Here is a 27,874-nt window from a genome sequence, read left to right as displayed (position 1 = left end):
ATATCTGGCCTGTATCCCACCCCCTCTGGATGTTTTTGCTCACTGATAGCACTGAGTGACAGCAAATTAGTCCTGAAGAAGTGACTCATATGATTCAGGTGGCATAGAAGGCTGGTAGGGAGTGTGCCTTGGCCAAGTGTACCCCTCTAGGAGGGCGGGCTGCTCTTCTACTCAGCACAGTCAGAAATGTCTTCCTGGAGGAAAGAAAGACATGAAGGCATGTGATAATCTATACAAATTTTATTTTAATATCAATTTGTATGGAAACAAGCAGGTGTCAGCGTTATGTGGGCACGGAAAAAAAAGGGAAAGAAAAAACTCCAGTAATGATGGATCTTGTATTTACACCATTTGGTTTCAACAGGGACAGGAAGTCTTACTGTTAGCTTCCTGTGGGAACTCCAGTTTCTGCACCTTTCCCTGCTGCCTCTCAGCATCACGATAGAGCAGGGATTTCTGAGCCTTTAATCGGCAAGCCAGGCACATGAAAATTGACTCCACATTCTGGCTCTCTTTGGGGTCCTTGGCCGAAGTCTCAAACAAGAGCATGTTGTGGGCATCGGCAAATTTCAGGGCTAAGTTGGAGGGCACCTGGATCTGTTCCCTCAAGTCACACTTGTTGCCCACAAGCACTTTGGGGACTAGTGGGGGCACAGCATGCCCATTGCATTCTTGGATCCACATCTTGAGGTTGGTGAAGGATGTCATCTTGGTGACGTCATAGACGAAGACCACTGCATGCACATTGCGGTAGTAATGCTCGACCATGCTTTTGCGGAAGCGTTCCTGACCTGCTGTGTCCCACACCTGAACCTGGAAGATACAAAACCCATATGTGGAGTCAGTAAAGAAAACAAGAATACATAGAAGAAAACTCGATTCTGTTATCTTTTTATTTTTTTAAGATTTTATTTATTTATTTGACAGACAGAGATCCCAAGTAGGCAGAGAGGCAGGCAGAGAGAGAGGAAGAAACAGGCTGCTTGCAGAGCAGAGAGCCCGATGCGGGGCTCGATCCCAGGACCCCAGGATCATGACCTGAGCTGAAGGCAGAGACTTTAACCAACTGAGCCACCCAGGTGCCCCCGATTCTGTTATCTTAAACCTGGTAAGAGGGACGCCTGGGTGGCTCAGTCAGTTAAGTGTCTGCCTTCAGCTCGGGTCATGATCCCAGAGTCCTGGGATGAATCTGGAGTTCGGCTCCTTGCTCAGGAGGGAGGCTGCTTCTCCCTCTGCCTGCTGCTCCCCCTGCTTGGTGCACTTGCTCGTTCTCTCTCTCTCTGACAAATAAAAATCTTTAAAAAGCAAAATTGTGGTGAGAAGCCCTGGCACAGACTGGCAGAGTGGACATGTCAAAGTGTAGAGAGAAGTTTCTCTCAGGGTTTATAAAATTTTTCTTAAAAGTTCTAGTTGAGGGGCGCCTGGGTGGCTCAGTGGGTTAAAGCCTCTGCCTTCAGCTCAGGTCATGATCCCAGGGTTCTGGGATCGAGCCCCACATCGGGTTCTCTGCCCAGCAGGGAGTCTGCTTCCACCCCCCTCTCTCTGCCTGCCTCTCTGCCTACTTGTGATCTCTCTATCAAATAAATAAATAAAAAGTTCTGGTTGAAAATCTTGAGTCAAAAAATCTTAGGGCGCCTGGGTGGCTCAGTCGGTTAAGTATCTGTTGTTTAAGCATCTGTCTTTGGCTCAGGTTATGATCCCAGGGTCCTGGGATTGAGCCCCATGTCAGGCTCCTTGCTCAGTGGGACCCTGCTTCTCCCCCAGCTTGTATTCTCTCTCTGTGTGTCAAATAAATAAATAAATAATTTTTTTTTTAAGTCTTAAGGCTTTTATTTGAAAAAATGAGTGTAAATTGGTGAACTTTTCTGGAGGGCAACTTGGCAATATAATCCAGAACCTTAAAAATACTCAAAATTCTTCAAGCCTATAATCTCACTTCCAGATATCTATATGAAATAGCAGAGATGTGGTCAAAATTCTGTACAAAAGTCTTAACTGCAGTATTATTTATACTTTTTAAAAAACAGGAAATAACCTAAAAGCTCAGTAAGAGAATAGCTAAAGTGTATGTACATATCTATACAATGGACCATTATGCAGACATTAAAAATTATGTTTTCAAGGAATAAATGGTGAAAATTCTCATAAAATATCAGGAATGAAAAAAGCAGGATATGAAGTTTCCATTTTCTATGGTTCCAGTTTTTCAGAAAAAATATTAAATATAGACATATGCCTAGGAAAGACTGGAAGTGTACTTACCAGGAGATTAATGGGTATTTATGGGCCATCGGTGATAAATGGTATTTTTTTTGTATTTTCCAAATTTTCTACTAAAAACATATATCACTTTGTCTTGCATTTTTTGCATGACTTTTTAAAGTTAGTGTTAAAAATCTCACCTCTTAGCTTATTTTAGCTTATTGTTTGGTATATAAAAGGTAATTTAGTTCACTGGATTTTTCTTCTGCCTCTCAGCTTTTGGGATGAAGGCCAAATTATGAAGGAAAAATGTTTATATCAGTAATGAAGTTTCCAAAGATGCAGCTTCCAAGGGATCCCCTCGAATCGACACACATTCAGCCCCATCTATTTCCCTTATACATCCAAAGTCTTGGACAAGAGAAATTCATACTCAGAATGGTGGTCCCAAGGCCCTATATAATTCTCAGTTATTAAAGAGAATTGGGTTGTGGTCACTAATTGACTACTACAGCTCTTAAAACCAAGGATAGCCTTTATTTGGAGTTAGCAGTCAGTCAGTCAGTATCTGGTAAATATAATTGAATCTCTTTGCTGAATGAAGATCTTGCAGGGCCCCAGAGTCCTCATCATTTTGAACACCAGTTTTCATTGTCCAGGCTCCCCTTCATCTCTAGGGACATGACTGCCACATTCCTTTGGCATGATTGTCAAATTCTCTCATTTTATTTTGATTTTCATGTCCCTAGGCCAGACCCTCCTTTCCTCACTGCTGGTCTACAGCAGAGTCTCTTGGGGTCTAGAAGTCTCCACTCCAGTGCTGCTTACATACTGCTTCCAAACTAGCCTTCCTAAAACCCTGCTCCTATAAGCATGGCATCCCCCTCTTCAGGAAACCATGACAGCCCTCTTCTGCACAAGGCATCAAATGGAAAAATCTCCGTCAGAATTTGGCCCCATCCAGCCTGGTTTCGGACTGTTGGGCTACACCCAGTTCATTCCCTCGTGCTAGTCTGTCCTTCCCCAACAGAAACTGGGCACCACCTCATTGCCCTGCATCTCACTCATCCTTCAAGCCTTAGCTCACATCTGCCTTCTTCCTAAAACTCCACTTTTCTCCAACTTTAATTTTCTTTTCTTAAGACTTTCTATTGCACTTTGAGTCTGTACCACACCATTTATTTTTTTTAAAGATTTTATTTATTTACTGGGGGTGGGGAGAGAACAAGCAGCGGGGGTGGGGGGAGGGAGAAGCAGGCTCTCTGCTGAGCAGGGAGCCTGACACAGGCCTCAGTCCCAGGACCCCAAGATCATAACCTGAGCCAAAGGCTGATGCTTAACCGACTGAGCCACCCTGGCACCCCAGTAACACACCACTTAGAATATATTATTTGTTCTCTAGTTATTTCATCAGTGCTCTTGGCATTTCTGCACCCAAACTTGTAAGCAAACTTGTTTTTCTGCATCAGATCACTTGTCACCATTGTTGCCGTCACCATCATCATCATCGTCGTCCTCATCATAATCATCATCAAAAAGCAGTACTGGCCTGAGCCACCAAAACCACATATCTGCCAAGGTGATTTCAGAGAGAACATTCGACTTGGGTTAAGCAGAAAAACAGGTCCTTGAACACTGATTTGCGTCAGAAAGCAGAGACAGAAAAGATTTCATTTCTTCCACCTTGCCAGTGCTCTGAGCAGGGAGAAAGGGAGAGCAGGCCAGGAAGGGAACAGAGGTCAGTGGGCAGAGAGCGGGTATAGCACAAGAATATCATTACCACTTGGTTCCCGAGCCCCACCCCCACCCTCCAGTAGTCCTAACTCCTGCCTCTGAGTAAGGCTGAATCCCCACCAGCCCTCAGGCATGTGGCAGATGCTTTAACACCATGAGCTCAGAACTCTAAAAATACCTGCCACTAGCAGGAACACGGGTGGGCGTGTGTGAGGTGTTTGGGGCTGAGTAGGTTGGCTGTTTGGCTTTCCTTTGGCTCCAGAATTGTATACCCCATCCAAAGTGCCGGAGCTGCGGGGAAGACCCTTTCTGCTATAGACCTCCCTCACCTTTCCAATGCCATGGGGAGCCCTGAAGCTTTCGTTTGGAGGCTCAGAATTTAAACTAGAGCACTGCTCCCACTCCACCTCCTTGTAAGCCCCACCCTAAAGTTCTCTGCACCCCTGTCTATGGCCAGCAGTGAGCCAGTTAGCAGGCTGCTCACAGCAGAAATTCGGAATGGATGGTGTGGCCTCAGAACCATCAATCACAAAGGGAGAGCACAGCAGCCGGACGGCTGCACACAAATGACCTCATTTTGTTTGGGGATTTGGTGTCCCCGTTCTTAGCATCCTCCCAAACCTCCCATCCCTGCCAGACAGTGAAAGCATCTCCTTATGCTTCCCAGGGGGTACTCCTCTCGTCCATTCTTCCTTTCCTGTGGGCACTGTGTCTGCACAGTAGCCAGGGGTGCTGACTGCCCCTTAGCCACACACTGCTCCCCATCTTCTGTCCTCTCCAAGGTCTAGTGGGGGCGTAGTGGAGGCAAACCAACTTGGGTACAAACCTCAGCACTGTCACATGCTATTACTAGTCAAGTGTCCTTAGCCAAGTTACTCTATCTTCAGTGTCCTCCCTTGCAAACTAAGGATAACCTCAGCAGTCTTGTGGAGATGCTGTAAGGATTAGTGTTGCTTGTAAGTACAAGACACAATGCCTAATACACATTCTCCCTTCCTCCCTGGCCCGAAACCAAGTCTGGTCTGACAACTAATTGAGCAGGTGCTATGGGAAATGCAGCAGCAGTAGCCTTGGAATTGAGAGACCTGGCTTCCATCTCCTTTACTTAGTAGTGGAGTAAATGACTAGGCAAATTAACACACAAGAAAGAGCGTTTGCAAAATACAAGCGTTCTGCAAGTGCCAGTTGTTGCCATTGTCTCAGAAGACCATTGGCCATCCTAGTGGCACCAGTCCTTGGATCCACTGTTCTCCTCCTGGAAAGCACAGTAAGTTTGGTTTCTTGATAACTGGCTAGAGCCAAAGCAAAGGCAGCCACTTGGGAGGGGGAGAAGAGAGTAATGCTAGCAACATGCCAAGGGTGGCTGGGGACAGGCCCCAAGTGACAGCGGTGTTGGAGGAGGGTCGAGGGGCGCAGTGTGGGGAGCTGCCAAAGATAAATCTAGTCTTTTAAACCATTTTCCTGGGGCTATCGCTGCCTGAGCAAGTTTCAGCAAGTCCCCCACCCCTGCACGTGCTCGTAGCTGACATGGGTATTTCTTTTCCCTGGGGAACATATCTGGCATCTTTCTATAGATGAGGCATGAATGTCCTTTTGTTGGAGGCCAGTGGGGGAGGCTAGAAGTAGAAAAAGGGAGACAAATACATCTGTAACCTTTGGAGGATGCCCGAGTGGATGATGGGAAAAGTCTAAAACAAATCTTTTTTGAACTAGCTGGACTGTCCCATCTGCATCTAAGATACACACCCATTCACACAAGAGACTGCCGCAGAGAATGGCAAAGGAGGAGAGAGACAAAGAGAAACTCACGCACAGGAGAGGCAGCAAGGCAGACAGAAAAACACACACTGATAGATAATTAGCCATTAAGTGAACTGGCAGAAGATGGAAGTTCAGAAGCCCTAAGGAAGACATGATGTCATTCTGACTGCAGGCAGCTTCGGAGGGAACACTTAGCTCAGCCTTCGTCCACTCAGTAATGTTACACGGGAAGGTGTTGGTCCAAGTGCTCAGCAGAGGAAGAGAGTCCGCAGTCCTGGGCAGCACCTGCCCACGGCCATGGCTACCTGCAGTCTGCCTGGTCTGGAGGGCTAGGGCAGAGGGGGTGCCCAGCTATTGCGGCGGGGGGGGGGGGAGACCAAACTAGCCAGAAGCATGGGTAAATTCCATGAGAATTTACAAAGAATGGCTGGAAAATTAGTTGTGAGCCTCCCCTCTCTTACCTCCCCATTCCAGCCCACACACACTCCTATTTGGCATTTTCCAGTGCTTTTAGGCTGAGGCAAGCTCAGCATGATTGAGCTAAACCTGTAGGAGATGGACACATCCTGTCATTAAAGGAAGCTCCACTCTTCCTTAGGGGTCGAGGAACGCCTCCACACTTCCTAGGCTGATGTCAGGAAGAGCTATGATCTTTCCTACATCATGCCCCTCTGTGTTCCTGTCACAGGTAACTGCATGGGTTGGGCACACCATGGGACTAGCCCAAATTGTGAGAGAAGAGCACTGGCCAGGGAATGGGGAGACCTGAGTAGTAGGCCTGTTCCTGTGTGATCTTGGGCAAGTCACTTTCCCTCTCTGAGCCTCAGTTTCCTATCTGTTAAGTGAGGACATTGGATTAGAGATTCTTTTTTTTTTTTTTAAGATTTTGTTTATTTATTTGACAGAGAGAGAGATCACAAGCAGGCAGAAAGGCAGAGGGAAAGGGAGAAGCAGGCTTCCCGCTGAGCAGAGAGCCTGATGCGGGGCTCCATCCCAGGACTCTGGGATCATGACCTGAGCCGAAGGTAGAGGCTTTAACCCACTGAGCCACCCAGGTGCCCCGGATTAGAGATTCTTTAAGGTCTCTTCCATCTCTGGACATTCTCTGATTCTCCACAAAGGGAGACAGTCAAGGTGCAGAAAGTAGAACCCAGGCACTCAATTCAGTATCTGGGGTGGCGCTGAAGGAGACGTTTTGAAGGCTCCTCAGTTCTAGGGCTAGAACCCTGGGCCCCTGGCCTACAGGAGCCCACAAGGCTGGCTGCCCCGCCTGCCACCCCCAGCTGAGCACACTGCCCTGGGCCAGAGATCGCCCCCCAGAGCAGAGGCAGCAGTAAAGAGCACGGGCTCTGAATCCATGTAGAAATCCTGACCCTGTCCCAGGGAAAGCACGGTAGTGAGACAGAGAAGTGCTTGGGCTCAGCGGTCAAAGACTGGAGCTCCGATCCAGGTGCCTTTTAGGCAAGGTATTTAACCTACCTTTGGTCTCCGCATCTATAAAATAGGAATGATAATAAAAGTCTGATTTGCATAAGGCAGGTGTGAAGATCAAATTAGACAGTTCATGCAAAGCGCCTAGCCGGGGCTCTTGGTTTAGTCAATAAATAGCAGTTGTTGTTATTATTAGTAGTAGTATTATAATGTACTCATTGGAAACTTTCCTGGATGTTCATGTTAACCAGGAAACACTGGATTATAAATATTGTGATCAGAAGGGGGTGGGGATCCATGGACTGGAGAAACCAAATGGGGCTTTGAAGCCCTAAAAAATGGCTCTGGTAATTAAGAGAGCAGCCCTTAACCCGATAACTCAGTCACCCATCCCCCTGCACAGGCTGGGACCTGGGGAGGCAGCCCAGTAGAGGCCACACCCCACTCTGGGCCGAAGAAGAGCCAGCAGAGACCTCTCCACTTTGGCCTGTGGCTATCTCTGGCTATGGTCTCGGGCAACTTCAGCCTGTCACACTGCACTTCTCTCCCTCCCCCAAATGGGAAAGGCTTTAACAGTCACCTCCTAGCAGGGGTTTAGCATTTGTTCCCTGAAAAACTCCAGGCCAGCCAGAGTGTGGGGCAAAATCTCCTCCTTTCTAGATCATGTGCTAGCTGCTGCGCTCTGCCATCTTCCCACGGACATGCTGCTCTCCCTGGCTGCCTTGGGCCCCGGCTGCAACAGCTTCACATGGGACAGGGTCACCCCGTCCCCGCCCCCGCCCGTACCCTGAGCTTCTTCAGAATCTGCACTCGGAGGGCCCCTCTGTGAGCAGTGTCACAAGGCTCTGCCCTCTTGAAAATATCATCTTCCCAAAAAAGCCTGTATTAAGCACTTATCGGCACATGGTGTTGTGCTGAGCTCTGTTTCTGGTGAGTCACACCGTCACAGGCTCTTCCCTCTCGGGAAAAAGCCTGGAATCTTTGGCCAAGACTGTGAAATCCAGTTTCGCTAAGTCCTGGGGTGTTAGAAGGGAAGGAGTCTTAAAAATCTCTCCAAGGCCACTGGGCAGTGGCCCTCTTCCACTTGTTTTTCCCTCCCATTTCCTCTCCTCCCTCCCTCCTCCAAACTCCCGAACACTTCCTTTTTCTGCCATATGAATTTCAGGTAGATTTATTTCCCCTCTTTTTTTTTTTTATTTCCCCTCTTTTAAATCCAGAAAACTCTTTGCCTCAATGGGACACTTGATTTTAAGCAAGCAATAGCATTAAGTGTAAAGGTCTTCAAGGGTTTAAGAGCACGTAAGGATATTCCCACTTTGGATTTTTTAAAAAGGCATGTTTTAGAAATTCCAGAATCTCACAACCTTGCATGAAAGAAGTTAGACACACCACAAAAAGTCCAAACGAAGTAAACCTCAACAGAAGAGCCCTAGGAAAGGATAGAGACAGATAGCTACTTTTGACTTAGGAAATGTAGCAATTCCCCTCAAAATGCAAGGGACAAAAAGGTCACTATTTCAAAACAGTGCCCTATCTTCCTGACCCTAGGACTCACTTGTTCTCCAGAGCTCTCCCTTACCAGGACTGAGCTGCCCATCTTCTTGACGTCTAGTGCCTTGGCCCAGTCTCTGAAGCCATTTTAAAACACATTCATTCAAGAAATAATAATAATAAAATAAAACATATTCATTTTAATAATCAAGGACTCCAGAGCTATGTACAGTTCAGAGGGTTTCATTCTTCTCCCTAATACTACTCAGCCCTTCTCTCCACATCACCCAGAAGAGGGGCCTTGGGGTCATTTGGGCTCTTTGACCAGCAGGAGGGATGCTGACCTTCACCTGACAGGGTCAGACCATAGCCTTGAGAAAAGCCCAGCTATGGGCCTTAGGGGAGTTGGCCTTTAGTACCCAATGCCTTTTGAGGTACATTCCTGCCCATCATCCTGCCCCCTGTGCTCTCCTGTCACAGGAAGCTGCCCTTGTCATGTCCTCCTTCTGCACATAGAAATATTTCTACATATTGAACTATTTCTGTCCTATCGGGTTTCTACCTTTTTTGAACTAAAGTGAGCATAAATGGTCAGACAAGAATATCTATACTTAGCCTACTTGATAAATAAACTAATGAGGGGGGAGGAGCAAGACACTTTTCCTTGGCCTCCAGATAAGTTGCTCTGCATTTTTACAAAGGCCTGCTGAAGACAATACCAACAGAATGAGTAATGAAGCAGTTCATTCATTAGGTATCACAGACAAATGAAGATATCATTGGCGAGAGACTGCTCCAAGAGAACAAGTTTGTTATGCAGGGCTGGTGGTGTTAGGCAGGGCTCTATTTTGAAATAAAGGGGCTCTCATTCACTATGGATTTCTGTCTTTTCCCCCTCTCTAATGCCTCAGGGCTAAGCCCAAGTAGGTTCTCACAGCCCATTCGCACCCAAGAGGTAGAAGAGACCTCAGGATGTGTAAAGTGCTTTGGGACCCATCCCACAGACCAGAACCAAGAGATGCCTCATGTCTCCCTCTGCCCACAGGTGCCACTGCTCCTGGCTCAGGGTTAAGGATGGGATCAGACAAGATTTTTCTGTGGCAGATGTCAGGCAGGGGCAAAGGGCAGGAGTGTAACCACTCCCGCCAGCCCTTAAAAAAAAAAAAAAAACAAAAACAAACAAACCCAAAAAACCCACAAAAAATCCAAAACGGGTGAGGTGGGAATCAGGCCACTGAGAGAGGCGAAAGAGGATCTGAGGAGCTGCCAGGGTCTTGGGCTCAGCCAGCCGCGCGACACCACCACGCGCTGGACGTTTACAACCACCAGAGCGATGCCTCAGCCAAGGCCCCCTCCCAGATCCCTCCCTTCCCGGACCTGACCGTCTGGATCACCTTGATCTTCTCGCCCTCGATTTCCACTGTCTTCTCCCTGAAGTCCACACCAATGGTGGCCTCAGTCTTGTCCGGGAAGGTCCCCCCGCAGAAGCGGAAGGTCAGGCAGGTCTTGCCCACGTTGGAGTCCCCAATCACGATGATTTTGAAGATGCGAATTTGCACGTACTGGTCCAGCGACGAGTCGAGCTCCAGGGACGCCAGGCCAGTGGCCGAGGCGGGCTGCAGGCTCCCATGGCCCAGGATGGGCTGCGCCATCTCCCCCGGACCGGACCCGGGCCCCAACCCCCCTCGAGGGCTCCACACAAAGAAAACGGCCACGTTAGTGCGCTCGAGGCGAGCGAGCTTTGTGCGTGTGTGTGTGCGTGTCTGTGAATGTATGTCCGCGCGTGTGTGCGTGCGCCGGCAACGTGTGCGCGCGCGCGCGTGAAGGGGGTGTCTCTCTCCCCAGGCCCCCCTCCTCCGTCAGCGCACCCTCCTTGCGGCTCACAAAAGCCGGCGAGCGGGAGAGAGATGGAGGAGAGTGGGCCGGCCGCGAGCCGCCTCCTCCTGCCTGCGCCCTTCGACCGGACGCTCGGGGCGGGCGGTCCTTTGGCGCTCCCCAAGCGCCCGCCGCCGCTGCCGCCGCGCCTCTGCCTAGACCCTCCCGTGCCTGGACCCCAGGGACACACCGGAGGGAGGAAGCCTAAGGAGGGAAGGGAGGGGGTGAGGAGAGCGGCACACGCCGCCCCGGGAAGGTCTTCCTTTCTCCTTGCCCCCATTTATGTTATAGGTTGCGGGCTCCCCGCCCCCACGTCTCGGAGCGCGCGGGGTCAGTGGGCAGGGAGCACAGCTGGAGAAGACAAAGAGAGCTGCACCCTAAGGCATCTCTGGAGCACTTCGGCCCCGAAGCGGCACGACTCGGCGCGGGCTGGGGAGGGGCAGAGATACCTCTTTCACCTCCCGCGCCTCCTCGGCCCCCTCCCAAGCCCTGGGATAAAGGGATGCTCTGTCTTATTGAGTAAGCAGGTGCACTCGCGCGCCCTAGGGAGCCAGGGAGGGCGCTGCCAAGACGCGCCGTGGGCCGTGGGGGCCCGCCAGCTGACAGAGCTGGGGGCACGGGGTGTGCGTGTGTAGGGGGAGTTACTGTCTCTGTCACCGACTTGCCAGATGTAGGGGGGCGCGTGCCAGGCGCCAACCTCCCCTCATCACACCACGAGCACCCATCCTCTGAATGTTCAGGAGAGCGGCTTCCATTGGCTGTCGCAGTCGGTTGTGTTTGGCTGGCCAATAGGGAAGTCCCGCTGCCGGAGACGGCCATACGCGGGGTAAGAGAAGGGGGGAAGCTGGTGGTGGCAGCGCCAGCCAAAGGGAACTTTGTTTCCGGGGCTAACCGTTACAGACCCAGGTGGAGGGATCTTGGGACATGGCATAAACCTCACAGTGTCTCCCATAGGATATAATGTCCATATAATCATAAGTCTTTCCAGAATGGTGGAGTTTCTAAAAGAATTGGAAACCCCTAGGAGGGTTCACCCCTCTGCAACTGAGTGTAGAGCAAAGTGGTTGGGTCTAATTTGCCAGAAGCCTGGATTATGCTTGGAAGATGATAAATGAACAGAACTTTCTTACGATATTAGGGGGCAGCTTCCCAAAGCTTACTAAGCATCACACGTCTTGGTGGAGACCTGCATTCCTTCTCTTGAGGGTGATTCAGGTTCAGAATTTACTTGTTTGAAATCAACTTTACTGAGGTACAATTAACATACAATAAAATGCACCCATTTTTAGCTTTTAAGACTTTATCCCTCCTCTCACACATTTCATAGGCAATATTGACATATGTCAGTAGCACCGACATATGGGCTATTTACTAATGCCATCAGAAGTCAGGGATTCCAGCGGTGCACATGAGCTGCCATCTTATTTGTGTGTGAGGCTGAGCGGCCAAAGAGACAAACGCGACCAAATACCTTCCCACTATGAGAAAAGCCATTTAGTGACTCGGTCATATATCTGTAAGCAAATTGGAATGTGACTGCTCAGCCAAGTTGAACTTACTCGGAATGGCTGAGAAAATCTGGGGTCTTCTAGTTAATAAGCTGTTTAGCTGAGTTAGCAGACATATTTACAGATCTTTCCCAATATATGTGAGTCACCCATTTCTAAAACCCTAGATTATACTATTCAATATTAAAACCATCTTGGGGCGCCTGGGTGGCTCAGTGGATTAAGCCGCTGCCTTCGGCTCAGGTCATGATCTCAGGGTCCTGGGATCGAGCCCCGCATCGGGCTCTCTGCTCAGCGGGGAGCCTGCTTCCCCCTCTGTCTCTGCCTGCCTCTCTGCCTACTTGTGATCTCACTCTCTGTCAAATAAAATAAATAAAATCTTTAAAAAAAAAAAACCAAACATCTTGAGGGGTGCCTGGGTGGCTCAGTGGGTTAAGCCTCTGCCTTCAGCTCAGGTCATGATCTCAGGGTCCTGGAATTGAGCCCCACATCTGGGAGCCTGCCTCTCCCTCTCTCTCTCTGCCTACTTGTGATCTCTCTGTCAAATAAGTAAATAAAATCTTAAAATAAAATAAAACCATCTCAAGAAGGATTTAATCTTAAGTGGGTAATCCAAGGTCATCATTATGAACACCAATTATTATTGTACAGTGTGAATAGCAATCTCATTGTATAGTATTTCATTTTTTTGATTGGCTGATATCTAAATACAGTTTGCTGCATCATTCTCCTCTGTATTTGTAATGCTCCTGGTGATCATTATCTACAGAAGAATAGTTATAAAAGGTGGGGGGTAACTATTAATTAGGCATACCCACTAGGCAGAATGGAAAGAAGCTTTGGCAACTCATAGCCAGAATCAATGCTAACTTTCTGAGAGATACAAAAATGTTACATCAACATGAGATTGTTGAATCTCATCTGATATGAATCAGATGTGCACTTCCAGCAAAAACTTGTTACTGAGTCTGAGAGTTTATATTATAGCTCTAAGGTAGAAACACTGATTTCTGGAAGTATGGTATCTCAAAATGGCACCATTACCTTATAATAAAAATAGCTTGTTACTTCTGTGGGGTGAGATTTTGGGGACATTTCACTTATATTTCTGGAGTTAGTTTGTTGTGTGTGTATTCTTGCAAAAAAAGAGATGAACTATAGTTTTTTATTAAAGAGCTTTTTTAAAGAGATTTTTTAAGTGCTTCATTGCACCTATTGCAAAAATAAATGTGCTATACAGCACCTTTTCTTTGTGTTAATTGTGCATCACTAAATAATTGTCTTTCAAATATACCCAGCCGTTTTCATAGGCACCTGATCATCATGATTTTGACAGGGTTTTCCAAAGCCTCTTTCACCAACAGATATGATTAATTTTGTATTCCATGTTTATTGTTGTTATTGCTTTTAGAAATAGCAAGAAATATCAATGTCCATGAGGCCTTTAATATATTAATATTAATAATTTTACCTTATTGTGAAATTGATGTTTTCAATATTTATCCCCCAAAGCAGCCCTAGGTAAAAAGTCACCTATTACCTGCACTTCTGAACATTAAGAGAACCCTGATCTTTTTCACCCAAATAAGACTGTTTCCTGAGTTGAACTTCTTAAAATGAGGTCTTGTGATTTCATTCTCTACCCCTATTCCACTAGAAAAAAAAAATAGTAACTTCATCACCTACAAGATTAGGACCAAATTCTCTTGCCAGGTCGGCTCTGGCCCCAGAATATTAACTTGTACTTACCTACTTCCTAGTATGTATTCTCTGCCATTATCCCCCCAAAATGTGCTGGGGCTTCTTTGTTTTATACCTCTAAGCCTTTTAAACAGCATGGTGCTTCCTCTAAAATACTTGACAATTATTAGCTCATTTAATTTTCATAACAACCCTAGGAGATTGGTAGATGAGGAATGTGAGGCACAGTTAAGTGACCTGCCCAGGTAATAGCCAGGATTCAACCTGGGCAAGACTGGATCCAATGTCAAGGGGTGCTTAACCACTAAAAATATTACCTTTGGTCCCAATATATTCAACATCTGAAATGTCATTGCTCCTCCTCCACTGTCCATTTGAATTTTACTATACATCCCTCCAGACACAGCTCAAGCAACACTTGCAAGAAGTCTTTCCTTAGCTACTCCATCCTATACACTTTCTCTTGCTCTGGCACTTTAGGAAACCCTCCGTATTGTTTAAATGTTAATATGTGTCATCTCCCCAACTAGTAGCCACTTCCTATACTTTCCACATGCCCCAAAGACCCTTTCATAGTATAGTACAAGTGGCAAGAACTCATTAAATACCTGCTAAATGAATATGTAACCCCAAACTTTGAAAAAGGCCTATGTTTATGCTTTGAAAAGAGTAAAAAAATTTATTTCCGACTTATCTTACATTTGGAAGAGTCAGAACACCTATTTACACTCAGCCCCTCACCCTACTCCTCCCACAACTCAAAAGCCCTGCTTAGAATTTCTCTGCAAAGGACAAATTCTATTTGCCAGCATCCTTGCTCTCATGCACAGAAGCCATAATAGTAAGAAAGTACCGCATCCCCTGATACAGCATCGAGGAATAGAATTGCACAATATAAAAACGGTACGGGGAAAGAAAGCAAGGAATGATTACTTCTAGAAAAAGGGGCTAGGTGGGAAAGTGCCAGTAATTTGCAAAAAGACGGAAGTGCATTCCAAATCTGGAAAGCCAGGTGTTCTGGCTTGGAACTCATGGAAAGAATGGAAGTGGAATATAGCCAGAGAATCCGGAAAGCTTAGTACCTAGTAGCCTAAAACAGGAGAACAAAATGCGGTACTATGGCCAAGCTTTGTAAGGTGTTGTTATCAGTTCCCGCCCTTGACACAGCGGCAGCACCGGCCACAACCGCCACGCAGAGAGGCCGCATGGCTCCCTCCTTGGACAGCTTTCTAAACTCACTCAGCGGAAAGCACTGCTACCAAGCCGTGGAAACTTGCTAACACCTCCCGCCGCGGTCTTTGCAACCGAGCTGGCAGCCAGGCGCAGGCGCAAATCTCTCGCCGTAAGAGCCAATCGCAATGCGGCGCTGAGTATTACGCCTGCGCACTAGGCCTCCAGCCGCGCTTCCCCTTCCCCTTGCTCTAGCAGGCCAATTTAACTGGCCAATGCCCTCCCGGAGCTGGAAGGAGGAGCCTGCGTAGAGTGCGTGTGAGGGGAGCTGGGGGGTGGAACGGGCTGGGGCCCACGGTGTTTGACCCGTCGTTCGGTCCGTGAGAAGAAAAGCAAGGAGGTGGTACAGAGTACGGGTTGCCGAAATGTTCCGGTGTGGAAGCCTGGCAGCAGGTGCTTTCAAGCAGAAGCTGGCACCCTTGGTGCGGACAGTGTGCGTCCGAGGCCCGAGGCAACGGAACCGGCTCCCAGGTGACTGACCCATTCCGGGCAACCCCAACCTCGCAGACCAAGGGCCTGGGTTCCGTAGGCTCCCTGTGCCTCGTAGTCCTTCCCCCTGCCTCCTTCCCGGGAAAAACTTAACCCACTCACAGCCGCGTGAATTCTGAATTGGCGGGATCCAGACCATGAGTTTCGCAAGCCGTGCCGACCTGACCTTCAAGGGATTTGAACCCAGTAGTCCACTTGAGGCCTTTTCCTGGTAGGGTTTGCTCTTCAGGGGTAACAGAACAGTTGGCTTTCTCGTATTGTCCAAGATCACCTCCCGGCCACCTCCAGTCTGTCTTTTTAGAGCAATGAGGTCAAGTAGACTTTGTCGTTTACTGATTGCGAGACTTGAAACACGGCATTTAAGCCCGATGTTTTAGTTCCTTCTGTAAATGAGTATATTACCTGTTCTGCTTCCCAAACTCCAGATGAGATCCATAGGTTTGAATGCCCTGTAAAAGAGAAACAGTGCAATTTAAGTAAGGAGTCAGTCGATTGTGCGCCAGACACCAGGAGAGTCGGCCCAGAATTAATCTGAAACGTCTGGTCCTTGTAATTTTTGGTGGTCTTTAATACTTCAATGAAACAGTTTGCAGCATGCATTGTATTTGCTCTCCGTGAAGTTGTTGCACCAGATTTTAGAGCTGGAAGGGATTTTGTGGTAAAGCTCAACCCACTCACTTTATAGATAATAAAATGGAGACACAGAGAGGTGAAATTATTTGCCCAAGGTCACATACCTAGTTAGTAGGTAGAGCAAAGGATAGTTTGCCAGTCTTCTGGGTCCCTAATCCATTTGCCACAACTTTACATGCTTCCTAAATTTTGACCTCAAAAGGTTAAGAATGCATCCAGTTCCCCTTTAGCCCATCGAGCATGAGATATCCATGAACTTTATCTTGAGCATATGTTGGGCTTGCTCATTTTCAAACTGCACAACTTAGTGGGGATAATGAATTATCCACCTGTAGGAGGTGCTGGGTTTTTTTAAATCTATTTTTGAATGACCACCTGGGGACATTCACATTTGCAATGTCAGAAGTTATCCTTGAGGCCTTTCCAATGTGGAACCACCTTCTGGGTGCTTTAAAAATAAAATGTGGAAAATACTCCCTTTGAGGGTCTGCAAATATGCATTTGAACAGTTTTTCCAGTTGCTATGCCTCAAGAAGACGTTTCCTAATGTATCTGAGGACATACCCTAAAACAAATTGTTCTTGGAACTTAAAAACCTCTGCCTTAGCTTTTAAATTAATATCCCATCTATGGTGTCATCTGTATGGATTTTATGCATTGAAATGCACTGAAATGATAGTGCTCTATATAAGCTGTATAGAAATTTACACAGAAACTTAGGTAACCTGAAGATTTTCATCCATACTAGCCTTTCAGACTTTGTGTGCTTATTTTGATTAGAACTCACAACTTTTACCAGCGCTCTGAAGCCTAACCAAAAGTTCTTATGTAAATAAGTATGGATTTTTAAAGTTATCTTGATTTATTAGATATTTGAAGGTGGTTGGTGATATTAGAACTACTGAAAAATACAGACTCAAAATGGTTTTTTCCACTGCATGATTTTGCTTGAAGACAGTCTGCTGTAGAATATATTTTGACTTCTTGACATAACCCATCCATCTCTTTGCATACACTTATTCTTTGTCCTTTGGACATCATAGGCCTTTAGAAATGGGCGGGATGGGGTTACAATTCAAAAAGAAATGATTCTGTCATTTTTAGGAACTAACCCTGTTTTGTAGCTTGATTAGTAATTGCTTATAATCTAATTTCTTTTTCACATTGTAGCAACTGCCATATGTTTTTGCATAGATAAGGGAGAGGCGCTTTTTGTTTATATGCCGGTTCCCCTTCTCTTTTTTCTCCTCCCATCTCTAATTCTTTGTCAGGATGTTAGCAAACTTGACACCCACCTTGAAACGATCTCATCCGTATCTGTCAGCATTGTCAGATTCATTTTCATTATACGCTGCCTTTTGCCTTAAAACCTAATTGTTCTTATTTGTTTACTTACTTTATTTGGATGCTCTGCCTCTTTCCAGAAATGATTGAAGGCAATTGATAGTGACTACTTTATGTCTGCATTGGGCACTGAGGAGCAAATAGGTTAAGTAATAGATATTTTCTGTTCTGTGGTATTTTATTTGGTTACCAAACATTGTGCTGCCCATGTGATCAAACTGATCACTGACCCCTGACCTGAGGGTCAAATGTTTAAACATTTTTCTCTACTCAGAATCCTTCTCACCTCCCTAAAAAGGAAACTGGATTCCTCGTGGGCAAGGATCCAGACTCCTGGGAACTGCCAAATGACACTTTTTTCCCGAAGCCTAGAAGCCCCACTTTTTCTGCTGAGGCAAAGCTTTCCAGAAGAAAATCTGTGGCAAGTCAGCCTTTTCTGCATCCAGTTAATAAGTTGTATTTTCTAGACATTTCCTAACATTTTAAGGGAGTTGCTGCATATTGTAACTTTTTTCTAGATCATATTTCCAAAAGTTACCTGGCCCAGTAAATCAAGTAGAGAGCTGACCCCAAACCTAGTGAATGAGAATGTCCTGGAAAGAGCCCTGGGAAATTTTATTTTAACAGGCCCTTGATGTAATTCTTATGATCAGGCAAGTTTAGAAAATTTTAAGGCTTAAACAGATTGAGCAACCTTGAGTCTCTAGTGATTTGTATTAAGCCCATTTTCTGATACTCAGAATAATGGCAGCCATTGTCCCCTTCTATACTTACCTGAGACCAAGGATTAGGTCCTGTTTTTGTGTCCTCAGTGCTTTGGATAGTCTCTGGCACATGATAAATTCTTAGTAGCTGAACCCTAGTACTGTGAAGGACTTAACTTTGTAGAACACAGTGAGATTGCCTTTTTGTCATCTAAGTCATTTTTCTTCTGGTGCCTTTATTCAGAGTGGTTCACACTACACTCTAGTTATTACTACAGTGATTCATCTAAAATAACAGCAAGGGTGATGCTAAAGAAAAGTTGGGGAGATGATAAAGGGATATAGTTGCTACATTCCTTATAGAGGCACATAGTTACAGTGGACAGGTCATGTAGGCTTGTCCTGTTTTGTGTTTTATCCATCTCAAAAACAGTTTGACATTCAGAAAACAAGACTGAAGAGCACATGGACCTCTTAACTATTTGAGAATCCTAAGAGCCTCGACTGTGTGGATGTTATTTCTGGAAAAGGCTTTCTGGGAGTATGAAAAAAAGCAGGAGATTATGAAATCTACAGAAATGAACTTGCTAATTTAGGTACTATTCTAATGCTAGTCACTAGTGTTTGAGGTTACTAATTCATTGTTAAGCAACCTGAAATAAATGAGACCTGATTAAACTTCTTTGCAAAGAATTCTTCAAATGTGCAGTCCTTATCATAGAATTGGAAGGAATTTCTGTTTCCTTCCTTCCTTAATTAGTCCAACAAATACTTATCAAGCAAACACCTACTATGTGTTAGGCACTCAATACAGTGATAACAAGAATTGAATCCTTGAGCAATATAGTGAGTATAGACAGCAATACTGTATTAGTCAGACTTCCTAAGAGACTAGATCTTAATTATTCCAGCCACTAAAAAGAAATGATAATTATGTGATAGAGGTGCTAATTATTGCTGCAGTGGCAATCATAATATAAATGTGTCAAATTAAAAAAAAAAATCCCAAGCGTGAGGAAGAAAGTGCCACCTCTCTGTGTGGTCTTGACTGTGGAAAATCTAAAGGAGAATCTAAAAGAATGAGAAGTCAAGGAGTGAGTTGGCTTCCCACCTAAGCAAGACAAGTGAAAAGACATGTTTAACCATGATAAGAAGTTTTCTAGAATCTTGAAGCAATGGGGGAAAGGTGTAAAAGAAAACTGGGGGCGGGAGGCAGGGACTATAAACATCCATGTAACGCTGACCACCTCTTACAAAATTAAAGTCACTTGGTAAGTATGTAAAAATTCCGTTTCTTTTTTTTTAATTAATTTTTTAATTAACATGTAATGTATTATTTGCCCCAGGGGTACAGGTCTGTGAATCATCAGGCTTACACACTTCACAGCACTCACCATAGAACTTACCCTCCCCAATGTCCATAACCCCAAAAAATTTGGTTTCTTAATAATAGTATATTACATTTCTTTTCAGGCAGTAGTTTAAATGTTAACCAATTTACTTTTTTAAAAATTAATGTACTTTTAAGTGTCTTTTTTTTTCTTTTTGATAAATCAAGGCAGAAATTGCTGAACTCGCCCAAATCTACACTCAGTTTTATCTGTGAAAAGCGAGCACAACCAGAATAAACATACTAGTATTACATTAAAACAAAGTTGTTGCATCTGGATTTAGGATCTTCTAGAAATTTTTTGAACTACTTATTTTCAGTAAATAAACTTGGGGTAGAGATGGGAGAACACAACTAAATTCATGGAACTAAACCATGTTGGATTTTTTTCTACCCAGTTTCATTTACCAAGCTCTGAAAGTTGTCAGTCTCTACTTCTGGTGCTTAATCACTTTATGGGTTTCTGAAAATCAAAAGCTTACCCAGATCAAGATAAGCTTCTCCATCCTTGCACGTTTTCATTTTCATGACTTGTTATTTCCAAATATAAACCATTTTTTTTCATGTGGTGATGAAGGATTCTAAAGCAGGTAAGAAATAAAAATAGTAAAGAAAAATACATTTTCACTTCTAAGGGTGTAGGTTTATAGTCTCTTTTCTGTAATTCAGAAATGAAAATAGAACTAAAAATCAGGTTTTTATAACTCATTTGCCGCTGAAGCCTGACCTAAACTGGACAGAAAGGCTCCTTAAAATCTTTTGTTCATCCCACTCTGAAATTTTTCATGGAGACATTAATGTGTGTGATTGATATATATACTTAAAACCAAACAATTCTGAGTTCTGGAATATCCATGTTCCCAAGGATTTCAGGTAAGAAACTGCAGACCTGGTTTGGACCTGTTTTTACTCTTCTGTGCCCTGAAATTGTGAAAGCAAGGGGGAAGGCTCCATATTTCTAATATGAAATGCTACTTCTGTTGCCTATTCTGTTTACCTTTTAATGCCTGGTCACACCAGGAATCTACCTCTAGACCGTTGGTTCTCAAAGCAGGATAAGCATCACCTGGGAACCTGTTAGAAATGCAAATTCTTGGGCCCCCATTCTAGATATCCTGACTCAGAAACTCTGGAGGTGGGTCTGGCCATCTGTGTTCTAACAAACACTCCAGAGGGTTCTGATACATGTTCAAGTATTAGAACCACTGCCCTCTATCAGGATTGGCAAATTGCAGCCCACAGGCCAAACCCACGTGCTTTTGTATGCAAGCCCCTTGAGCGAAGATTGGTTTTTTACACTTTTTAAGTGGGTGAAAAAAATTAAAAATAACTTTTGAGACACATGAAAATTATCTAAACTCCACATTTTGGTGCCCATAAAGTTTTACTAGAAGACAGCCGTGCCCGTTCATTTATAAATTGTCTGTGGCTGCTTTTGCACAACATCAGCAGAGACCATATGGCCTGAAAAGCTGAAAATATTTACTATCTGCTCCTCTACAGAAAGAGTTTGCAAACCCCTGCTCTAAGTCATAATCAACTTGAGGAGTATCATAAGCAGAGAAGGTAGTACTGAGACCTTCCTTCATTTCCATGTGTGAGAGTTGTTCTAATCATCAGAAATTCTTTAGTTCATTGGAAAAGATAAATCCACTTAAATTTTTTTTTTATTTTGTGCTTTAGCATTTCTGTCTTCAGGATACGTTAGCTTTCATTAAAGACTGAACTGTGTCCTGGTTAGGTTGTGTTGCAGGGTTTTACTATTTTGTGCAAGGTTTGAGCCAGCTCTTTAAATTACCCCTTACATGGTGATTATAATGCCCCCAGGTGGTCTGTAGTTAACTTTTTGTAGCTGTTCAGCCATCTCTCTGTGATTACTTCATTTATGGTGAGGATGTGAAGAGAGAAGTGTTTTGATGAACTGCCCATTTGTTTTTCATTATCTTTTCTGGGAAGCTGTGAATTTCCTCCCTGGGCCGCATTAAATTATACTCCTATTAAAAACTCCCAACAATTAAAGTGTGTGGAATCTGATATCTGCAGTTATTTGTACAGTTTTGATTACTTTTTTTCTTAGTCATTTAAAAGTGAACATCATGCAGCCTAGGCAGTAAGTCTTTACGTGTACAATGCAATGCCCTCTAGTCATAAACATGTATTAACTATTTTATTTTTGTATGTGTGTGTGTCTTAATAAATTGTGTTCCTTAGGCAACTTGTTCCAGCGATGGCATGTCCCTCTAGAACTCCAGCTGACAAGACAAATGGCTAGCTCTGGTGCATCAGGGGGCAAAATCGATAATTCTGTGTTAGTCCTTATTGTGGGCTTATCAACAATAGGAGCTGGTGCATATGTAAGTAGAAAAGCGGCTTGTGTAAAGAAGCTGCCAAACAGCTCCCATTAGTAGACTCTGTACTACTCTGCTTTAAAACTTCTGCAACTAATTCCCCTTTCTCCTTTTGGAAAAATTTCCAAAAGCCTTCTTTAAAGTGCCTACTGTCTAATAATCCTGTGAGAGCCAATTTGGGAATGACTGAAATTTAATCTCCTGTTGGTTAGCTTTGCTCTTTTCACTTGTCTTTTTACTCATTACTTGAAAGCCACTGTGTTTTCTTAGATTTGACTAATCCACAAAATTGTACCTTTTTCTCTTGGATATGACATACTAACCTGTGAATAGGTGAGAATTCACTGCAGCTCCTTAGCACAATATTTGATTTCGTCCCATTCATTAAACATTTTATTTTTTCCTCAGTTTGGGATAGATATTAAACAACAATAACAACAGCTTTCAGTCCAAAATATTAAGTCTTCCTAAAAGAAAAGCTATCCCTGAATCTCACCCAAAGAATCTCACCCAAAGACTAAATTATAGAATTTGGCCTAGTATCTCCAATTTTAGAATGGAATCTGTGTGAGGTGAGAAATACGGTTTTAAATGCTATGTAATAATAACACAGTTATATCTCCTTAAATGAACTCTGAGCAGCTTAGTTGGTCACAGAGGAATTACTCTGTGGTGCTCTTTTCTTTCTTTCTTTTTTTTTTTAACTTAGCAGGGTTTACTGTGACTAAGCAGATCAGTCTAAAGTTGGAGCATGTAAGGTTGAGTGAACCAACTTAGATAACAGCTAATAACACCCTTGATTGAAGGAAGCTGTTTGTTTCACTCCCCAAGAGCAAGTGGTTAGATACCATTATAATTTTAGTTCTTTCCACATTGGTAAGATGGTGAAATTATCTCGTTCCTTGGTCACTAGGTTATAAAACAGGGAGGTGAAAACGACTTGAAGTTACGTAGATTGTCATTCCCTCACCTGACTCCCAAATGCACAAAGAGACAGTTTTTGCCAGTTGTGAATCAGCCCAGAGTAAGCAGGTGAGCTCTGGCCACTAACAGACTCTGGGGAAGTACACATCCTCCTGCAGTCCTGGAGCAGCACTTTTTTCTTTTGTAGCACAGGGTAACCAAAAATGCTTCCCTGCCTTTGTGTTGAATGTTTCTTCGTTAATACTTAGTGCTTTTTCTATTTCCTTTTGTTTCTTTCTTGGCCTATCTTTACCTACAGTTGTGCAGTGTCATCATCTAGGATCCCCTTCTAGATCACTAGCGTCTACAGGTGCTTCTGTGAAAGATGGCAGCAGCCTAGTATACTTCTTAATTGTAGGAGCAACAGTCACTGGGGCAGGAGTTTATTATGTAAGATGCTTACACTAAAATATATTTCGGGGTAGGGTGGGTGAGACCATGGCACTAATGAAAACTTGATCCATTAGAATACAATGAAATATTCACAGCATGTGCTTTCTAAGTATTTATTAAAGGGACATTGTCAGTCACTAGGAAGCCCTCAAACCTCATCTTTCAAACTGTTGGAAGTCCTAACAGCTATATGTAAAGCCATACATTTAATGATTATTTTTAAATCCTCATCATTAACCCTTCCTTTGAAACTTTTACCGAGTTCATAAGTCTTTTTAAGATGCTAAATTATATTGTGCTTTAGTGCTGCATACCTAACAAGATAGTCTCAAAGAGTAAATGTCAAATAAACAAATAAAAGTAACCTGAATACCATCCATTTTGGATCCTTTTAGGTAAAATGTCATTTTTGTGTTTTGTCAGAAACAACCAAACCTGCTTTTATTGTGAAAAGGCATTTTATTGAATGCTTCTGAGGAGGTCCAAAAAGCCACAGAATGCAGTATTCTCCCCACCCACCCCCAGCCTCTGTTTCAAAGTAAATTCATTTGGCAGTGTCCCTTTTGTAATCTCTAATTTGGTCAAACTAGTGGCTGAAGTGGTACAAGCTAACACATTCATGTAGATTGCTTTGGTAAATGCCTCTCATTCATAATTTAGATACTACCCTCCAAGCCTTACCGCTTCCATTTCCTAGCTCTCAACTTTTGCCATCAGTTCCACCTCATTCATTCAAAAATAGATGTAAAGTGTTTGCATCTGATACGTTTGTAACAGCTGAAACCTATTAAACCTCTGGTTTATGTTGCTGTACCAGAGTTGGATGGCCTTCACAGAGCTGGCCAGGCAAATCTCTTGATGCCAGGCCACAAGACAGGGCCACAAGTCACTGTTGCTTTCTTCTGCCTTGGAAATATCTACGAAGCACAAGTTCCTCTCAAGTCATTCACTTAAATGCCTCCTTGCCCTCTGTGTTTATCCAACACTGGTAATAGTAAAGCTACTAGATTATAGTGGTTTCAGGTTAAATGATAAGCTTTTGTCTACCTACAGCTGTTACTGAACTATTCTGTAAAGTTTTATATTGGGTTTTAAGTCATTTCAAATGTGGTCTGAGGTAGCTTAGGTTTTTAATCCTCTGAAATTGGTCGTAGTCTTACAAGAACCGTTAAAGCTGTGAAGTTCAGATTTGATGAGATGTGGCTCTAAGCTATTTAGTGTTTGTTAGCCTGCTCTGACTGCCATAACAAAATAGCACAGATTGGGTGGCTTAAACAACAGAAATGTATTTTCTCACACTCTGGACACTTGGAAGTCCAAGATCAGGCTGCCAGCATGGTCAGGTTCTGGTAGGAGCTCTCTCCCTGGCTTGACCACCTTCTCCTATTTCCTCACACAGGAAAGAGAGAAAGAGGGTGAGCATGAGCTCTGGAGTCTCTTATTCTTTTTTTTTTTTTTTTAATTTTTTAAAATTTATTTGACAGAGAGAGATCACAAGTAGGCAGAGAGGCAGGTGAAGAGTGGGGGGGGAAGCAGGCTCCCTGCTGAGCAGAGAGCCCAATGCGGGTTCGATCCCAGGACCCTGAGATCATGATGTGAGCCAAAGGCAGAGGCTTAGCCCACTGAGCCACCCAGGTACCCCGGAGTCTCATATTCTTATAAGGGCACCAGCCCTATCGGATTAAGCCCTCTACTTATTTAACTTTTATCACCTCCCTAATGCCCCATCTGTAGATACCATCACATTGGGACTTAGGACTTCAACCTGTGAATTGGAGGGGGACACAGACATTCAGTTCACAGTGGTGTTCCTTCATAACCTTTCTCTCTCACATGAGGAGGTGGTCCTAATTTGAGTACAAATACTACTTTAGTGACTCCTGAGTTGGGAGCTCTTTACCACCACGGCCATCCCCAACCCTCCAAAACTACGAGAGCAGAACTAAGGAACAAGGGAAATTTTTCTGAAATGTTTGCTCCGGGTCTGTACTTTTTTTTAAGACTTTTTTTAAGACTTTATTTGTTTATTTGAAAGAGAGTGAGTGAGAGAGAGCACAAGCGGGGTTAGGAGCAGAGGGAGAGGGACAAGCAGACTCCCCACTGAGGAGGGATCCCAGCGTGGGACTCCATCCCAGAACCCTGGGATCATGACCGGAGCCAAAGGCAGACATTTAAGTAACTGAGCCACCCAGGTGCCCCTAGATTTTTATTTACTTATTTGAGAGAGAGAGGGAGAGATAATGCAAGTTGGGGGGAGGGGAGAGGGAGAAGCAGACTCCCCACTCAGCAGGGAGTGGGACACAGGACTCTGGATCATGACCTGAGCCAAAGGCAGACCCTTAACCAACTGAGCCACCCATACGCCCCTGTGGTCTGTACTTCAAATGAGTGGTTTTTATGTTTTTCACCATAGTTCACAGAAAATTGTGTTTTATCTGGCAACCCGTTAAATAACTATAAATACATAAAACTCAAAATTCAAAAATAACATAGTAGGTGTGATATATTTTGATAGTTTTATTCGTGTTTTTTTATAGATTTTATTTATTTATTTGACAGATCACAAGTAGGCAGAGAGGCAGGCAGAGAGAGAGGAGGAGGAAGCAGGCTCCCTGCTGAGCAGAGAGCCCGATGTGGGGCTCCATCACAGGACCCTGAGATCATGACCTGAGCTGAAGGCAGAGGCCCCAACCCACTGAGCCATCCAGGCGCCCCTCATTCGTGTTTTTTAATGCTGATTATAGCCTTACTTAATTGATTGTACAGTCCCTAATGGGTTGCAACCTCAATTTGAAAAGCACTAATCTGAGCAGCACTTCTTTGGCTTAGGCTGCAAATAGGAGCTCCTGATTAGTGTGGATGTGGGCATTCCTCCTCATCTTGCTTGTGACTTTCTCTAGGATTGTAGACAGATCTGATCTCAGTCCTATTATTTGTCCAGTGAGCAGAGCCTAAGTGGCCTTTAGACTATTTTTTTTAAAAGATTTTATTTATTTATTTGACAGACAGAGATCACAACTGGGCATAGAGGCAGGCAGAGAGAGGGGGAAGCAGGCTCCCTGCTGAGCAGAGAGCCGGATGCAGGGCTCAATCCCAGGATGCCGATGCTGGGATCATGACCTGAGCCAAAGTCAGAGGCTTTAACCCACTGAGACCTTTAGACTATTTAATGAGATTTAGTATTGGGACCCTTTGCCCAACTTGTTCAACTGGTTGTTCAACTGGTAAAAATCACATTGCCTCATTAAATGACTTTTTTTCCTTTCAGATTTCTTCAAGGCAAATAAACACCACCATATTACTCTGTTTAGAAAAGTTGTCTCCAGTGATATTTTTCACAGATTTGTAGTTTTTCTTAATCTGACATGTATTCATACCACTAATTCAAAATCTGTGCAGACTTGGAATACAGTAACACTTGGGGGAAAAGTAACTTTTTAGTATGTCTATAAACATTTTTATATCAGAATATTTACTTAAAAACTAGATATATAAACATATATGTATATAAATATATGACAACCCTCATTTTTGTCCTTTCTCCATTAAACCTCAAGATATTTGGTGTGTGTGTCTATACACATACATACATATACATATACATCTGCTCTACTCACATGTGAAGCTCTTGGGTCTAGTTTTTTTGATCTCTCTCTAGAGATGGAGATCTAGATTATCTCTAGATAAATCGAGGGATCTAGATTTTTTTAATATCTCTCTCCATCTGAACATGACCCCAGTTTATTTCTCTGTTCACTCATGTTGATTAGCTTAAGCCATCTTTTTAGGTAAAATTCCCTTTCTTAAAAGAATTTTTTTAAAAGGTGTGGGTAAATACTGGAGTCGTGTATAGTATCTGATGGCAAGGTAAAAACTTTTTTCCTGAAATTGATGTCAGTTGAATTCAGTTTATTAATGTGATGAATTTAGTGGTGAATTCACTGAATAGCCATTCACTTTCAATATACTGTACTTAATTTTCTAACCCATTCATACCATATGTTAGCTATTTCCAGGATGAATACTGTTAAGTCCATGTCTTAGGGTCCAGTTTTCTCATTACAGCCCACTGCTTAATGTGCTGCTCTGTAAAGGGCTCATAGAAATATTCTTCAGGGGTGCCTAGGTGGCTCAGTCAGGTAAACGTCTGCCTCTGATTCAGGTCATGGTCCCAGGGTCCTGGGATTGAGCCCCACATCAGGGTTCCTGCTCCGTGGGAAGCCTGCTTCTCCCTCTCCCTCTGCCTCTCCCCCTGCTTGCGTTAGCTCCCTCTCTGTCAAATAAATAATAAATGAAATCTTTAAAAAAATATTCTTCAGACATGTTTTGTGACACTTCTGATGTCCTTACTTTCTCCTCCAATTAGTTAATGACCTGTGATTTCAGTTAACATCAGTTACTTAAATTTTCATCTTGTTGATCCTTTGGGGTACAAAAGAGCAGAAGTAATTAAAACAAGTCATTCTTGCCTGCTCTTTTTAAAATCTCCAATAAACTCAAACACTGTATGTTAAATAAAAATATTCCTAATGCTAATAGACCCTTCTTCAAGTTGAACAGCTAGGGAAGACACAGATTTGAAATAGGTGATTAAGCAAGGTGTTTGACTCTTGGCAAATATCTAAGTGTCAAAAGCAGGATAGACCATTGAGGGAAAGATGAGTTACTCTGTCAGAC

The 27,874-nt window shown here is 44.0% G+C and overlaps 2 protein-coding genes across 4 annotated transcripts in view; one reads left to right on the top strand and one right to left on the bottom strand.

Annotated features, from left to right (window-relative positions):
• Positions 1-225: 225 nt before the first annotated feature.
• On the bottom strand, positions 226-11,077 carry RAB33A (RAB33A, member RAS oncogene family). 2 transcript variants are annotated; one of them, XM_059158313.1, is made up of 2 exons: positions 10,002-11,077; positions 226-813 (listed from the first exon to the last, which is right to left on the bottom strand). In XM_059158313.1, exons 1-2 carry the CDS (start codon positions 10,269-10,271, stop codon positions 358-360), a joined length of 726 nt encoding a protein of 241 aa, XP_059014296.1. In that variant the 5' UTR covers positions 10,272-11,077; the 3' UTR covers positions 226-357. The 2 variants fall into 2 exon arrangements, with proteins under 2 accessions (XP_059014296.1, XP_059014297.1); XM_059158314.1 differs by having other exon boundaries at positions 10,014-11,062.
• Positions 11,078-15,157: 4,080 nt separating this feature from the next.
• The window catches only part of AIFM1 (apoptosis inducing factor mitochondria associated 1), a 32,934-nt gene continuing 20,217 nt past the window's right edge, over positions 15,158-27,874 (top strand). Inside the window, exons 1-2 of one of the 2 annotated variants that reach the window (XM_059157468.1) lie at positions 15,158-15,404; positions 23,064-23,194. In XM_059157468.1, coding sequence (XP_059013451.1) covers positions 15,299-15,404; positions 23,064-23,194 — 237 coding nt within the window. In that variant the 5' untranslated portion in view covers positions 15,158-15,298. Of the gene's footprint in view, positions 15,405-21,704; positions 21,848-23,063; positions 23,195-27,874 lie in introns of both variants that reach the window. The other variant, XM_059157467.1, reaches the window with a different exon arrangement.

This window comes from Mustela lutreola, chromosome X, assembly GCF_030435805.1.
Source record: "Mustela lutreola isolate mMusLut2 chromosome X, mMusLut2.pri, whole genome shotgun sequence".
NCBI classification, from domain to species: Eukaryota; Metazoa; Chordata; class Mammalia; order Carnivora; family Mustelidae; genus Mustela; species Mustela lutreola.
The sequence above is the reverse complement of the archived record's forward strand: the minus strand, read 5'-3'. Positions and strand labels throughout refer to the sequence as shown.